The sequence below is a fragment of the Amphibalanus amphitrite genome, unplaced genomic scaffold, assembly GCF_019059575.1.
Source record: "Amphibalanus amphitrite isolate SeventyFive unplaced genomic scaffold, NRLGWU_Aamphi_draft 000104F_arrow, whole genome shotgun sequence".
In the NCBI taxonomy this organism is placed as follows: Eukaryota; Metazoa; Arthropoda; class Thecostraca; order Balanomorpha; family Balanidae; genus Amphibalanus; species Amphibalanus amphitrite.
Window position 1 is genome coordinate 649628 of NW_024881599.1, and position 15997 is coordinate 665624.

The 15997-nt window shown below is 47.9% G+C and overlaps 1 protein-coding gene across 1 annotated transcript in view; it reads left to right on the plus strand.

Annotated features, from left to right (window-relative positions):
* LOC122380685 (nephrin-like) overlaps positions 1–15997 on the plus strand; it is a 50745-nt gene that overhangs the window by 18004 nt on the left and 16744 nt on the right. Inside the window, exons 4-8 of the mRNA XM_043364060.1 lie at positions 1407–1610; positions 3120–3274; positions 4579–4723; positions 7935–8065; positions 10397–10571. Of these exons, the coding sequence (XP_043219995.1) occupies positions 1407–1610; positions 3120–3274; positions 4579–4723; positions 7935–8065; positions 10397–10571 (810 nt within the window). The remainder of the gene's footprint in view (positions 1–1406; positions 1611–3119; positions 3275–4578; positions 4724–7934; positions 8066–10396; positions 10572–15997) is intronic.

Genomic DNA, 15997 nt, shown 5'->3' on the forward strand with positions numbered 1-15997 from the left:
AAATGCACGGTATTTTATGAGGAAGTGAAGCGAGCGAGCGCCTCAGAGTCACCTGTGTTAGTCCCTCAGAGGTGTCGTGAAAGGCCGTCAGATGCGCTGGTGTGGGGTCCTCGCAGGCGCCGTTGTGAGGGCCTTAGGGCTTAGAGACACTGGTGGGGGCCATCACTTAGGCGTTACCATTGAATCCGAGTGATCACGGCCCGTTCAGGTAACCAGGGGCGTCTCAGGTGACCAGGGACCTTTCAATTGACCAGGGCCTTTCAATTGACCAGGGGTTTTCAATTGACCAGGGGCCCACCAGGTGACCAGGGGACCCTCTGATAACCAGGGGACGGTTATACCAGGGGCTCTACGGGTAACTAAGGGCCTTTATGTGACTGCAGGGGCCCTTCATTTAACCAGGTACTCCCTGGGTAAACATGGGCCCTTCAGGTGACCAGGGTTTCTTCAGATCACTGGCCAGGGGTCACCCAGGGGATCAGGGGCCCTCAGGTAGCTAGGGGCCCCTTAGATAACTAGGGGCCCCTCAGGTAACCAGGGGCCCCTCAGATAACCAGGGGCCCTCATATACCAAGAGGCCCCACTGGTAACCAGGGGCCTCTCAGATAATCAGGGACTCTCAAGCAATCACGGGCCCCTTAGGTAATCAGGAGCCCCTCAGGTAAGCAGGGGCCTGTCAGGAAACCAGGGGCCCCTCAGGTAACCATGGACCCCTCAGATAACCAGGGCCCCTCAGGTAACCAGGGCCCCCGTAGCCAGGGGCCCCTCAGGTAACCAGGAGTCCTTCAGATAACCAGGGACCAATCAGGTAACCAGGGCCCCCTCAGATAACCAGGGGCCCCTAAGATAACCAGGGGCCTCTCAGATAACCAGGGGCCCCTCAGATAACCAGGGACCCCTCAGATAACCAGGGGCCCCACAGATAACCATGGGCCCCTCAGATAACCAGGGGCCACTCAGGTAACCAGGGGCCCATCAGATAACCAGGGACCCCTCAGGTGACCAGGGGGACCCTCAGGTCCCCCTGGTCACCAGGGCGCCCCTCAGGGCCCCCATGGCCCCCCTTGGGTACGTCACTGCACTCAAGTAACCCAAAGGGCCCACTTGCATGTTTGATGCCAAAGGGGGAGACCATGGCCTCTTGGCCTCCCCCCTGGATACGCCACTGATCCACGATGTAAATTGGGTAATCTTGAACCCTACAATCAAGATTATCTTCGTGCGTGTCTTTCAAGATCCCGTGTAATATTTTAGTTGACTGAACGTATTTCGTCTGAATCGACGCAAAACGAGACATCACTCAGCAGCTTACGCTCTATCGATTGGTGGTTTTCTCCGTTGAGCTACAAGCACAGATGAAATTACCGATCCCCACAGCCTGTGACGCTGTGCGTTTGACCCTACAGGTCGTCCGGCGCCGCGAGTGCGCTGGTTTCGCGGCAGTCGCCTGCTGGACGGCACTGACCGGTCAGCCGGGGCGGGTCAGGTCACCAACGAGCTGCGCCTGCCGCCGCTGGGCCGCTCCGACCTGGACACGCGACTGGTGTGCGCCGCCTCCAACAACAACATCAGCCAGCCGGCCGTCAACGACGTCCACCTGGACATCTACTGTGAGTGCAGGGACGTCGCCGCCAGTCGGCTGTGCTGGTGGGCGGGGCGTGCGAGATATGCAGGTGGGAAGGAAGGAATGGTACGCATAGTAAAGACTCTGAAGACATTCAATAATTTCATGCATGCATTTCTAAGACGTCTTATTGCCAAACATTGCTTATGGTTAATAATGTGCTTATTTATCATTTTATACATTCATATTTGCAACGTGTTGTTACTATTATGGTAGGTCCGTTCACTGTTCAGTGTTTCACTGCCCCCTGCACGCATTAGGTATTGCTACGTGTTGTTATCATCTATGCTCAGGCATAACTCGCGGTAGCTATTTGCTCAAGACTGGTATTGTGCGCTCTCAGATGCGATATCAAAGCCGCCAGACACCCAAAGCAGTCCCTCAAATTGACAGCTGAGCCGCTGATAAGGTATTCGATTCCTCTTGTTTGCGTACTCGCTAATTATTCGCATTGTTCCGCGCTCGTCAGTCGATCGTAACACAACACCCTGTCACAATCACTGTGAGGACCACCAGCCGCGATTTTCACAACGCCGATTTCTGTTTGCTTAAATGGGAACCGACAGCCGGCAAAGTTGAGTTAGCGTGTGATGGAAGCATGTTTAATCCAGCTCGGATACGAACCATCTTCGGTGCACTTATCGACTATTGGATGGCGGATAGCGAGTATCCGTGTTCGACTATATTCGTATAGTTAGCCAATTGAATAAACATCAAACAGCCTCCAGAACGTAAAACAAGGGGAAATAATTGGGTAGGAGTTCCGTCTCTGAGTTCAATCAGACTGTGTTTGATGTTGTGCAGCCCTGCATGTAATTGGTGCTTCAGCTATCTGCCTCTTTAACGATAATATGCTTTGAAGCTGGAAACAGCTTATGATAAATAGTGCAAACATTTTGCAGGCGGTGATCGACCTCACTGTTGTTGTTTAATTGTTTTTTATCTTTATTGAAGACCTCAAGATGCAACCCGTTACGATCTTAGAGCTTGCAGTTAATGTTTATTGGTTGATGCCCTGAAGCTTATATTTATCTATAAGAGGCCAATTTGTTCGTTTTAATTGAAGATCATGGTAAGGCGTAAATGACAGTTTGATTTGCTTTGGAATATCCCAGCAAGCTTGTAAACTTCATGACTAGAACACAGCAAGGGTCATTTTCCATTGTTATGGAAACGTCATTGCTTTATGCATACTGATTTTTAACACTGATTCGCAAACGTCATGATGGCTAATTTACTGGGTAGTGAACTTAAGCTGCCCAAACGGGCTTGCAGCTTACAAAATACACAGCTCGGTTCCATTTTCAGCAATATGTAAGGATCTGAGTTCACCCGTTATCACGGGAGTAGGATGTTCACCTGTTCCTTTGTATATAAAACTCGATGCTTTGTATCACCTTTGTTTTGTTACCACCTCGTACCCATCACCTCTCAATGAATGATGTATGTAGTTAGTAACGTGATAATAACGTCAGCACGCGCCGTCTGTTGGCAGTCCGTCCTCTGAGTGTGGAGATCCTGGGCTCGGCGGCGGCGGCGTTCTCGGCCGGCAAGACGTACCACCTGGTCTGTCGCACGTTCGGCTCTCGGCCGGCAGCCAACATCACCTGGTGGATCGGGAACCGGCAGCTCGGCGGCCACTCGCAGGCGGTGAGACCCGCGGGGCAAACTTGGCGCGCTGGTGTCGTTTGAAGGGATCGGTCCGGAGGTCGTGGCGGTAACTACAGAGAAAGTTTGTGAACAATGCGGCACGTGGCGGTATGCAGCCTTGGACTGGCAGACTTGGGAATGTCGTAAAGAAGCTGTTGTCTATGACTTAAGCATATAAGTTATATTGAAATTGTTCTTTCTCAGCATTATAGTGCAAGCTACAAAGCAATATATCGTTAGTGCTGTAGTTGGTGCCAAATTGTCGTAAATAATGATTGAGTGACGACGATCCATCTGCACTTGACCATTTGCCTATGGTACGTTTGGTATTCGCTGGAAGACTATCTTCACTATCCCGGCTGGCTGTGCTGTTGACAAGGTTGGCACGTGTTCTGTGACCATGATGATCTCAAACAACTCGCCACAGAAAGCGTCACACCCTTGTGGTCTTGTCCAGTCCATGATTTACCAGGACCTGCTCAGTGCCAAGTGGATTAAAAACCCCAATCCTTTTATCGCTGATACTATCTACAGTAGAAACTGCCTGCAAGCGTGCCTTCATTTATGAGAAGCAATAGCTTAGTTGCTTCAATAAAACAGTACTCATATATAATTACTGGAACAGCGCTTTGAGTTGGAGTATTGTAACACTAAATTTATCTACTACTAACACCTGGACAGGAAAAGAACAAAGAACGAGCACCGACTCTAGCAGACGTGCGGCTAGTTTCAAAGATTGGCTTACGTAATCCCGTTTTCCAGGCTGTTAGTCACGGAAGTCGCGTCATGGCGAGTTGTGGTCGGAACTAGACCATCAATAAAAATACCGTACATTTCGAGGCATTCGAAAACTGGTTTGTGTTTGCTTTTCTTTACGTTACTCATGTCACTGTTTTAAATTCACGTTTCACCAGAATTCTAAATACGGACGGAAAGGAAATTATGGCGATGAAAACGTCCATTGTATGCGTGACTCTGGTTTGGTTTTAAATTCAGAACTTACACTACGTCGGTCGTCGGCACAGACCCTGACCTATGCTCTATAAGACAGCCTTTGCCGGTAAGTACATTCATCATTCACTGCCTCACTAGCCTGTCGCGGGGTGTTGACACAGTCATAAGTCACGCGCTAAGGTGGGTGTCGACTGCATCCCCTCCCTTCATGACTCATCTCCGTAGTCGGTCATCAACGGGCCATTACAATGCATGGCCCATCCGCGGACTGTCCTGAATTGATGGGCGCACGTGACACGTTTCCGAGCACGACGGCGACGGTGTAAGGTGACGGACCGTCTCTGTGCCAGGTGTCCAACGGGGGCAACATCACCAGCAGCAAGCTGCCCTTCCAGCCGGCGGTCGAGGACGACGGCAAGCAGCTGACGTGCCGCGCCGAGAACGCAATGGTGTCCGCCGGGACGCTGGAAGATCAGCGCGCGCTCAACGTGAGATGTGAGTACCGAGTATATGCGACCATCATACGGTAATGTGCTTCAGTAGTGTCGCTTTGTAGTGTTGAGAGCATTACCATACTGAAGGACGGTGCTTCAAAACATCTTCCATTGTGCTGTATAGAACTCGTGCCAACTTTTACAAGCTCACATGTGGTCTTAACTGATGTGAATTTTACCAGCGAAGGATTGACCCATTGCATAGTAAAGACAAGCCATAAGACGGAAGGAACTCCTCGATCGTTTTACATTGAACAATACACACTAACACATCGTTACACGTTAAGATCGTTACACAGCTCACTATTTACCGGTATAGTACCAGGACCGGTACGCTTTCAAGCCTTCGGAAGCGCACGTTGGCCCGTGGTGGCTACACGTATGCGATACCGCCTCGGGTATTCAGCTCTCGTCATCTGGCGGCTCCTTTGGCGTGCCATTTCCGCTGGTTTGATAGCGGCCGCCGTGGCGAGGGGCCGGGAGAAGGCGGGAGGAATAGTAACAGCCCTCTCCGATACACGTAGCGCACGGCTTTAACAACATAACAACCGCTCCTCCGCAATCTACCGACCATAGCTAGTCGCCAAGATCACAGCAAATGTCGGACATAGACTGCACAATATGTAAATGTTCTCCTGTCTAGGTGACTGGTGTAATGGGGTGCATGGTTTATTTTATGTCAGTGGAGTCACGGCTAGCGTATAAGGTTGTCTGGTCGATTGGATGGTCCATTCACAACAATATACTTACGGGCCAAGCGCGAGTGCGCGTAATGAGCTTCGCGTAACTCATCGGGGAGGTGGGTCCCTAATAAATTATGCAGCTATGAGCGTAACTAAGTGGAGCCGGCTGGTCGCAATTTGTTCGCTACGTAGCCCCATGTCTTTGGCGCGGCTCCAAGTGTTGACAGCTCGAGGGTCGAAACTAAAGCGATGTGGTACATCCATCCGTACCTACCTATTTTGCTTGGGGAGGTTAGGGCTCGGGTGAAATATTGAAACAGCACAATGCATCACAGGTTAACCTATAACATGAAGATTGGAGTGGTTAGTATGAGCAATGTACTCGGTCCTGAAGATATCAGGTGCACACGACATCTTAAATTGTAGGTTAGGCAATGACATCGTTTGTGCATTAGAGTATTCGTCCGCCTATTCGACGCGCACGAAGTCGAGCAAATTGCAGGATTGTGATGTTCGTATTTCTTTATACCGCCCGTCGATTCCTTGTGGATTCTACGAATGCTAGACGAGCTTATATTCCACAGAATGTCTTCGATTGTTCTCCGAACCAATCTGTCACACAAGTCATTTCTTTCGATCGTTATCGGCTTGTGCCACGGGGGAGGTGACAAACGATTTCAGGTGGATGAATGGCTGACGAATGTGATCGTATAATTTGAGAGGATCGAAAAGTGATAAATTGAAGCACGTCCTCTTCCCTAATCACATAACTACCCAGGCATGAAGCCATGAACAGCCCATATTTTGCTCGAACTCTTTCTAATCATATGTCTCTCACAGTGAAACAGATTGTTGCATCCGTTCAAACATTAACCATTCAAAAATACCGAGCAAACACGTGCCTTCTTGGACGCAAACTAATGTCGTCTTCGTCACTGGAGACTTGGAACATATTTCTGAATGGAGTTCGCTGAATGCCTGACAGCTGTTCTGCATCTGAATCGGCCTGGCTCTTAGCTCCGGGCCTAATGTGAACCGGCGCGAGTATGTCACTGCCTGGACTGGCATGCTTTGCATGCAGGCCGTCATTTTGTGCAGACAATGCTGCCGGCGCCCCGGGCAAGATTCGTTAATCAGGCGAAATAGGATGGCAGTCTTGAAAGGCGCAATGGGACTTCCCTAAACTGATGTAGTGGAATGACTAATATGCCATGCTCATCGGATCGGAAGTTAAGGATATGCAGTCGAAATCAATTCTCAGCAGGCATCGGTAGGATTGTGATTGCAGGATTGCAAAATCCTGATTGCATTCCTTTTTGGTGGAATGCACCTGGATTTGAAATCCATTCCAAAAAACAGGATTTGATTGCGGATTGGATTGCATCATACTTCCAATTTTTGCAATCCAATCCGGATTGTGTTTGATTAGTGCTTTGAAATGGTTTGTTGCGATTGAAAATTATGAGATCGGCTTCATCGGCTTAATGTACTTTGCTATCAAGGGCTTTACATCGAAACTTGAAATAATTTAAACGCTTTTAATTTAAACGCTCAAAATAATATACGCTGATGAACTACATAGGAAGGGCAAAATTACGTATTTGAGGGCGAGTTTTAAAAATATAAAACACTGGTTGGGTAGAGGTTAAAATGTGGGGGTGTTTGAGGCAAAAAATATTTCCCATAAAATACCTGTGCCTTAGATAGGAATTGCTCGCAAGACTAGGTACCTACTAGAAATGGGTGATTTGGGGTTGGAGGCACGGCCATATGCCCCCCTCCCCTCCCTCCCCCAGATCCACTAGTGCACATAATAATACAACAGGATTGCAAAAAAGGATTGCGGATTTGATCATAATCCAAGTGAAAAAGGGGATTGCGGGTAGGAATGCAATCCACTTCGGCACTAGGAATGTGGATTGGGAATGCAATCCTTTCAAAAAGGATTTTACCGATGCCTGATTCTAAGGAGCCCGTATGGAAATTTGAAGGTCCTTCAAGCTTCCTATCGATTTCTGAAGGACCAAGGATTATTGTTGCTTGAGAAATATCTATTTATTTTTGCGCTAGGCGGTACTGCAATGGATGGTTTTTCATAAACTTGAATACACGAGCCTGATCTGAACCTGAAGTGGCGTAGGTAATCAAAGTAGCTAACAACCATTATTTTCGCACACAGTGAAAATGAAATGATAGTTAAAACACACGCTCAACTTTTCAGGTAATAATCGATTACGATACCTTTACTTCTTTCCTTGTACCCTAAGTGTTGCGCCATTCGCATTTTCCAACATTTTCCAAATATGCATTTGTGCATATTTACTGCACGAGTTTCCTGAACTAATGGGAAACATGTACTACAGCTGATGCCTGCCATATATCTCGTATCTTCCGAGATTCGACGTGCCCACCGGAACCCCCAGACGCTCTAGTGGTGACTCTTCGGTTGGGCTCGGCTCTGCGAGCTGATGACTGCGAATGGCCATATTTCTGGAATTGTTACAATGTAGTGTTTCCACCCACCCCCAGACGCTCCAGTGGTGACCCTGCAGTTGGGTTCGGCTCTGCGAGCTGATGACATCAAGGAGGGTGCCGACGTCTACTTCGACTGCTCCATCTCGGCCAACCCAGTGGTCTACAGCGTCATCTGGTACCACGATGTAAGTACTGAGGTGCTATGTGTCATATCCAGTGATCTAAGTACAGCGTCGTCTGTACCATGATGTAAGTAGAGGTAGAGCTCATCTCGCCGCGTTGTGAACTCAGCCGAAAGCGGAAGAGATGGTTATGCAATGGCCCATGGGGGCTTGATATTACGAGTCGCTAACGTTGCCCAGTTGATGCGATAAGACCATGCTGCTTGAAATGGCGTGCAGCAAAGTGGAAGGTGGGACAGAAAAGCATTTGTGGCATTTTGGAGAAGCGAACCGACTTCATTATCAAATCCTGAAATATGCATGGATAAAAAAGCAGTAATATCAAGATGATCTGTAGCTTTTTGTAAACATCAAATAAATCATACCTATAGCCTAGATTTAACATTAAGTGTTTATATGAGACAACGTTTCTTTGAGCATGATTGTAATAAGTAAAAATGGTAAAATTTACGTTATGCTCATAATATCGGAGAAATTCATTGATAAAAGGTCCAAACTCCAAATGAACCCTTTTCAATCATTTTGTCCGATATTATGAGCAAAATGTCAATTTCAAGAAAATGGAAAGGCCATCATTGGAAATCTTCTTCATCTTCATGGATCTTCATGGAAAGGTCAATTTTACCATTTTTATTCATTACATTTTTGCTTTATTTCCTCTCGTGATACAAAATCAATACATCATATGCATAATTAACGTGATATTAGATTGACATACGAGTAGTTGATCACATTTAACTAAAACTCCCTAAAAGTGGAAAGTTCAGTGGTTACAAACTGTCATAACTTAAACTTCGATCCCAAAATAAAAATATTGCACCGCCAAACGATTGGATTGGCTTACCGCTTCCCATGCTCAAGTGATTATGTGTCGTCTTGCCTTCATAAACTACCTACCTACTCACGTGGTACTCAACGCTAAATAGCTACATATTTTAATTTATGCGAAACTGGCGAGTTCCTCTTGTAGATGTGTTCATGCACATCTCAATCGCTTCTTTGCGACTGCGCTTTAGTTGAAAAGTTTCGGACACATCGATTTTGAGCTGCTACCCATGCCTGATGCCATGTGTTTGACCATACAGCCTTTGTCATGGTCAGAGAACGTGGTTGACGCACTTTGTTTTATGTTTCATTGTGAATGATGCTAGTCAATGCAGAGGGACGTCATCCATCTCGATAAGTTTCAAGTCTCAATAAAGGCGTGGTGCCACTTGAAAGATTCAATATGGCCTGAGACTGACACAAAGATTGCACTCCGCTTCGAAACATCGTCTACAAATTGACGTCAATGAAGTTGGGAAACACCTGTGGATCTTCTAAAGGTCATGGCCATTGGAGACGTTCGACATTATTGTTCTGCCGAAGTTGCAGCGCTGCAGGTTCAATAGCCTTTTGTGTTTTAGTTCGTAACTCAGCCTAATATAAGCAATTTTGTTTACTGGTGGCCTTGATTCTCCCAAGTTGCGGCCGAATGGTCTGCCCTTTGTGTGCACTGACTAATTCTGGTCAGAGGGGAGAGCCAGTTACTGAAAACAGCCTCGTTTCGTCCGATTATACGGAGTATAGCCCGCAGTATAAACAGCTCTTGCAACGCCAGTACCTTGTTATTACATTCACTTAAAGTTGCATGGTGAAATAAAAACTCATTTTGTATAGCAATGTGAGGCTTGATGAGGAAAACTAATTATTTTTGTTGTTAAATGTTGGATGAAGAAGCAAAACTAGATTAAGTTGTTTTCTTCCGGAAGCTGGTAAAAGCGGGCTAACTGCGTTTCACAAGCAGTTTAGCTAAGTCGCGGCTTTCCAGCGCTCCAACAGCGCTCGAGCCCCACCTGTCGCCCTTTGCACCTTCCGTATAGCCCGTATAAGACATCCAACTGAGTTTCGTACTCGGGAGCCGGAGTTCATTACATGTGTCCGTGGCTCCAGTCATCTTCTCTATTTCTACCTTTGGACATCGACCTGCAGTCCCTGCTCGGGGGTCGCAGGGGTTCAGTACATCTAATGCTCCGTACCTCAACTGCGATGCATCAGATGAGCCTCGGTTTACCGGAGTTCTGTGCCTCTAATGCTTATTATTTCGCAACCCTGCCGTATTGGATATCGACCTGAATATCCTGTAACCTACTCAGCAGCGTTCGCTGAAGCCCAGTACAGCTGACTCTGTATGTACTTACCTTTACTGCAAGGCATGCATCCGAGTCCCGGCTCGCAGGAGACTGGCAAGTGGCACCTCTAACGCTCTGTACGTCTGTACCGCAGTCCGCAGGGTATCCAGCTGAATCCCTGCCCGGAGAGCCGGTACCTCTAACGCCCTGTACCCCACCACAGGGTATCCAGCTGAGCCCCGGCTCTCAGGAGGCCGGCACCTCAGACCGCGTGGACACCAGTGACCGCAACCTGGTCATTCGCAACGTCAGTCGCCACTCGACCGGAGCGTATGTCTGCAAGGCGTCCAACCAGGAGGGGGACGGAGCCAGCCGCCCCGTGATGCTCAGCGTCAAATGTGAGTGCCCTGGGGCTGGCAGCCAGTGTGCAATGTGGGAGACACGGCCTGCGGTTTGGTCTATTCGTCTGCTGATTATCGTGTCTTATTCCTCCCCTGCGAGCGGAGCTGAGAGAAGGACATGTATGTGTAAGGCAAGACATTTATTGAACATCCGAACACTGTAATTTTGTAGGTGATCAATATGGCCACTGTGAAACTCAAATGACTTCGTTGTTCAAAACCAACATCAGACCGACTAAATAAGTTCCTGTATTTGGTACGCCTCTGCTTGACCGTTGCCAATATCAGATGCACATCACCACTATCCTAGGATGGCACTTCACGTTCTTTCTAAAAATATAGGAATTCGTAATTTGATTCATTTAAAATTGTTTTAACATGCGTTATAATATTGACAAAATGTTCTGATGACAATTTTCTACCCAACTCACACTAATACAAATATAACGTTGATGTTCGCGACAACCCTATCATTTGCGGCGCGCTGCAAAGCGTTAAATTTGTTTTCTATAGCCATCTTGCGGTTCTCGGAATAGTTTGACCTTTGCCACTAGAACACAGAGACATAAGATTGCCTCCGTTTTCCACCCACAAAGGCTTTTACAGATTGAGCTAAATGTAAGATGTGTGGGCGCCCTTCGAATGGAGGTTGAGATAAACGAGGACAGTGCTGGTCGACCGCAGACGAGTCCTAAAATGTGGCATCAAGCTGGGAGGAGAAGCCACGCCGCTGCCTGGCCAGGCGAGGGCTTGTCCTCATTTTTCAGATCATTTACCGCAGATACTGAGCCAGGAAATGTGTGTTACGAACGGATATTGTGTTGCCTATAGGCCGTAAGTCTATAGAGACACCATGTACACATTGCACAATTACTTTGCTTCTTTACCTGCGGAAATTAGCCGTGTTGTTTCCTTCTGAGAAACTAAACGGTCGATGCCGGGAACATTCAATCAGAAGCCAATCGAATGAAGCCGCCTTCTACTGTGCACGGTGTTTTCATAGCTTTTGGCCGCTAAGTAATGAGTTTGATCCACAAAAGGTCCGATTAAAATCGCCAGTACATTTCAAACAACTGTAATTAGTACGAAAGGTGATGTCCATGTCGGAATGGAAAGCTATCTTCCTTTTCGTTCTTTTTCACCGTTATAAAGCTGTACGGAGTTCCTCGTGATCCTCCCCTCCTCCATGCGCGGCCCATCCTCCCTCCTCTCCCTCCGTTCTCTCTTCACTTTTGCGGGGTCCTCCTCCTTCACGGACTCCTCTCAGCACCTCTTCACCGGCCGTCCAGCCGTGCTGTGTCGCTGAGACCCGCTCTGAAGACTCTCAGAGACGCGCCGTGAGGTGTGTTCCGGCATACCATCAGTGCAGCGCGGGGGATGAAGTGGTGGGACGCCGCCGCGGGTGTGGCCACTGTGCAGTCTGGAGGTGCGGAACGGGACAGTTGGTAATTGGTATATAGATCTGAATGGTTGCGGGCGACACTACGCATATATTCGATAGGTTATGTATAATATATGGACTTAATGTCCTCTAGTCCTATAAGTATAGGTATCTAATGTTCCAAAAAAAAAATTAAGAGGCACTTATTCAGCCCCCGTTCACGAGCTCCAGAATCCCTTTACCGTGACGTCACCACGGCGGTAGAATCTCCCTTCACCCATAGGCATGCATGCAAATGTCATCATCTTTCGAGCGAGCTGGAGAAAAAACAAGGATTATGTGTCATCAAAAGTTGTACTAATGTAACAATGAGTTCGCCTCATTACGACAAATGGGGCTGAAACTAAAAAATAGGACTATATCGAGCCCAAATGACCCCTTCATTTGAACGTGAAGGATTTCCTCTGATGACGTCACCACGGCGCCTTTATTTCCCTAGTGAACCAACCTGAGTAGTAAAGAAATCTTGGCACTAATTAACTATCAAAAAATTACCTACATAAACGTCTTACAAATAGAGCAGACTTCACTTATTAAAAAAAGTGTAGTGCAATCTTTGAAAGCATAAAACGACACTCATCGGCTTTTATATCAATTGACATATATCCGTTGCTTAATAGTTAAACCATGTTAAACCTTTCTTAGAAAGCACATGTTACCATCAATGCAACAAAAGCCTATTGATAAAATAAAACTAGCAGGAACTATAGTAAGAAAACGTACAGCAATTGCAAGGGAGCAATTGCAATTGCGACCTAACAATTACGACTGAACATTATCAAGGAGTGGCGGATCCCAACTGTCAGAGAAATAACAAAAATTGACGGGGAAAGACCCTCAACTGTTGGGGGAGGCACCCTGCAATGCCGGGCGTCGTCGGAAGTTATTTCCTTGCCGTCCAGTCGGTGAAGATGCCCCTGGACTATAATCAACCCGATTTGCACAGCCCGTATGCCCTAAATTAAACGTAAGCCCAAAGCAAAGCGCATTGTTGAACGTGCTGACGGGCAGAGTTGGAAAGCTGTTTTTTCATCGCCAAATCTGAATGCATTTCGCTAAGTAAATATTTATGAAATAAATCAAAAGGTGATGTATTTTTGTTGAAATAAGGTAGGTAATAGGTATTTTGAATACTAATAGAAACACGCTGCCTTTTCGCTGCGTGTTTGTTGGTTACATTATTACAATTTCTATCCCTTTTAGCCACCCATGTTGAGAAACGTATACCGCAAACGTACAGGTCCCGCGGGTTTTAAGCGTAGGTTTTGCCTTTCCGGCTATATCTTTTTCGTCTTCCGCTTTGTAGGCTTGAAGATGTGACCGATTTATTCGCATGGCTCCCTCCCATGAGCATGGAAAAAGGTTTGATCGTATGCCGGCTAGTTTCGGAGAAATTAAAAGAAAACCTCAAAATTCGCCGTTTGGGGCATTCTGACCGCGGCTTCCCTGCAGTCGCCTATGACTACAGTGGTGCCACCCAACGGGTAGGACGCTGAAACACAGAGGCATGAATGAATCCAGCGCGTGGTGAACGGTGGATAGAAGCGGGACTCGGCAGAGGCTATCACTGCGGCCCGCGCAGGGCGTCCTTGGACAGCGGGCGAGCCTTCGGGCAGTGAGGCCAGAGGTCACGACAGCCAGGCGCTGTTTGGCATGAACGGAGGGGAGGCGCTCGCCTTAGCCAGCCTCGCCTCAGCCAACTCAGCCGGTTTGATGGTAGTGGTGGTGGTGTGGGGGGGGGGGGGCAGGCGAGAGGGGCTAGAACGAACGGGATAAAATAGAATGGAAATTTCGTGCCATGGTCAACTTACAATATTGTTTACCTAATATGCATTTATTAACCTTACGAAAGAACTCACCATATTGAATTGAGAAACATACAGATGTTATTTATCGATGTTACCGTTTACTTTTAATGGAACCCCTACTTTTTATTAGGGGTGATAAAATGAATCCCTCTCCTTGGTTTTTCCTGAATAACTCGTGTAAATAGTGGCGGATAGCAGCGAAGCTTTCTGTGCCGTAAGTTAATTTTCTCCCCATAAGTAAATAAATGCTCATGCGGTCAGGAGTCAGGATAAGTTTGGACTTCAGGCCATCTGCAATTGAAAGCTCACACCTACCCTGAAAATTTCATGAACCTGACCAAAATGACCTCTGGTCTGTGACCAGTTTCTAGAGCCCATTATAGGCCAGAATTCGGCGTGTCATGTCTCATTAACCGTTCGTTTCTAGACTTAAGATTAGAAACGTTCCAACATGTGAAAATGTGTTTGGTCCAGGGCTGCGGAGTCGATGGATTTTCGGCGACTCCGACTCCGACTCCGACTCCGGCTTTCAAAAACCAGCTCCGACTCCGACTCCGACTCCGGGCAGAATTGTCGACTCCGACCGACTCCAACTCCCGACTCCGACTCCGCAGACCTAGCAGGACTGCGGAGTCGACAGATTTTCGGTGACTCCGACTCCGACTCCGGCTCGGGTTTCTAAAATCGACTCCGACTCCGACTCCGACTCCGGTCACAACTGTCGACTCCGACCGACTCCGACTCCGACTCCGACTCCGACTCCGCAGCCCTGGTTTGGTCCCTTGTGTCTTATTTGGCCGGGACCAGCGATGGAACTTGGCCGGTGCCTTCAGGGCTGCTTAACTACAAATTTGCCGATCTGCGGAGCGTATGGAGCCAATCTAGCCAGGTTTAAAAGCATCAAAACCACTAGGAATAGCATTGTAGCACAGCCAATCTTCAAGCTTTCCGCGCCCCTAGAATATCTGCTGTTTAGCTGCCGGTTTCCGTTCACATGGCCTAAAGGCGAGGTCACTAGCGATGGAAATGGAAACACGTTGGGCAGGCTAGCTGTGAGAAGGATTAACGTTCATTTTAAATCCGTGCATTGTCGCTTAATACCTATACCGACCGTTTTCTAAAAAGGCTAATTTCTCTCTCTCTCTCTCTCTCTCGCTCTCTCTCTCGCTCTCGCTCTCTCGCTCTCTGCGTCTCTCTGTCTCTGTCTATGTCTCTGTGTCTGTCTCGTCGGGAAGCCAGCTCTGGTCATCCTATGGAGCACTTCGCACATAGGCGGCGTAACGGAAACGGCACCGGGGCACCGTGCCCCCCCTTTGATTTTGGCATTTTAACATTAGCCCCATGGGCGTTGCATGGAAAGAATGGGACAAAAAGTCGGCAGTGCCCCCCCCCCCTCCCCAATTGAAGGTGTTCCGCCGCTACTGATTTCGCATAATCCCTCTCTCCCTCTCTCTCTCTCTCTCTCTCTCTCTCTCTCTCTTTCTCACTCTCTCTCTCTCTCTCTCTCTCTCTCTCTCTCTCTCTCTCTCTCTCTCTCGCTCACGACAAACGACAAAAACTTCTAGGCAGGTCTAGACCCTTCCGACTATTGGGTCATTAAACTGACTTGGAAGCAGGGCTGCGGAGTCGGAGTCGGAGTCGGAGTCGGAGTCGGTCGGAGTCGACAGTTGTGACCGGAGTCGGAGTCGGAGTCGGAGTCGATATTGGAAACCCCAGCCGGAGTCAGAGTCGGAGTCACCGAAAATCTGTCGACTCCACAGCCCTGCCAGGTGTGCGGAGTCGGAGTCGGGAGTTGGAGTCGATCGGAGTCGACATTTCTGCCCGGAGTCGGAGTCGGAGTTGGTTTTTGAAAGCCGGAGTCGGAGTCGGAGTCGCCGTAAATCCATTGACTCCGCAGCCCTGCTTGGAAGGTCAACGTATGACCTATGATCAACGATTGGCCTATATAATCTATAAATTGGGTATCATCGGCTTCCTCTCGTCACGTGCAACATGCTCCTTCTTTTCAAGAAACTCTGGTTTGATCAAAAGCCGATCAACTGTGAGGTCTGATCCATCCCCGCCCAAACGTTAGCGCTTGCGAAAACGACGATATGGGTGCGAGTTATGGCATATTCCTATATAAACAATGTTGTTTTGCTTTTTTAGTGGCTTACATCCATTTTGTTCTAAAA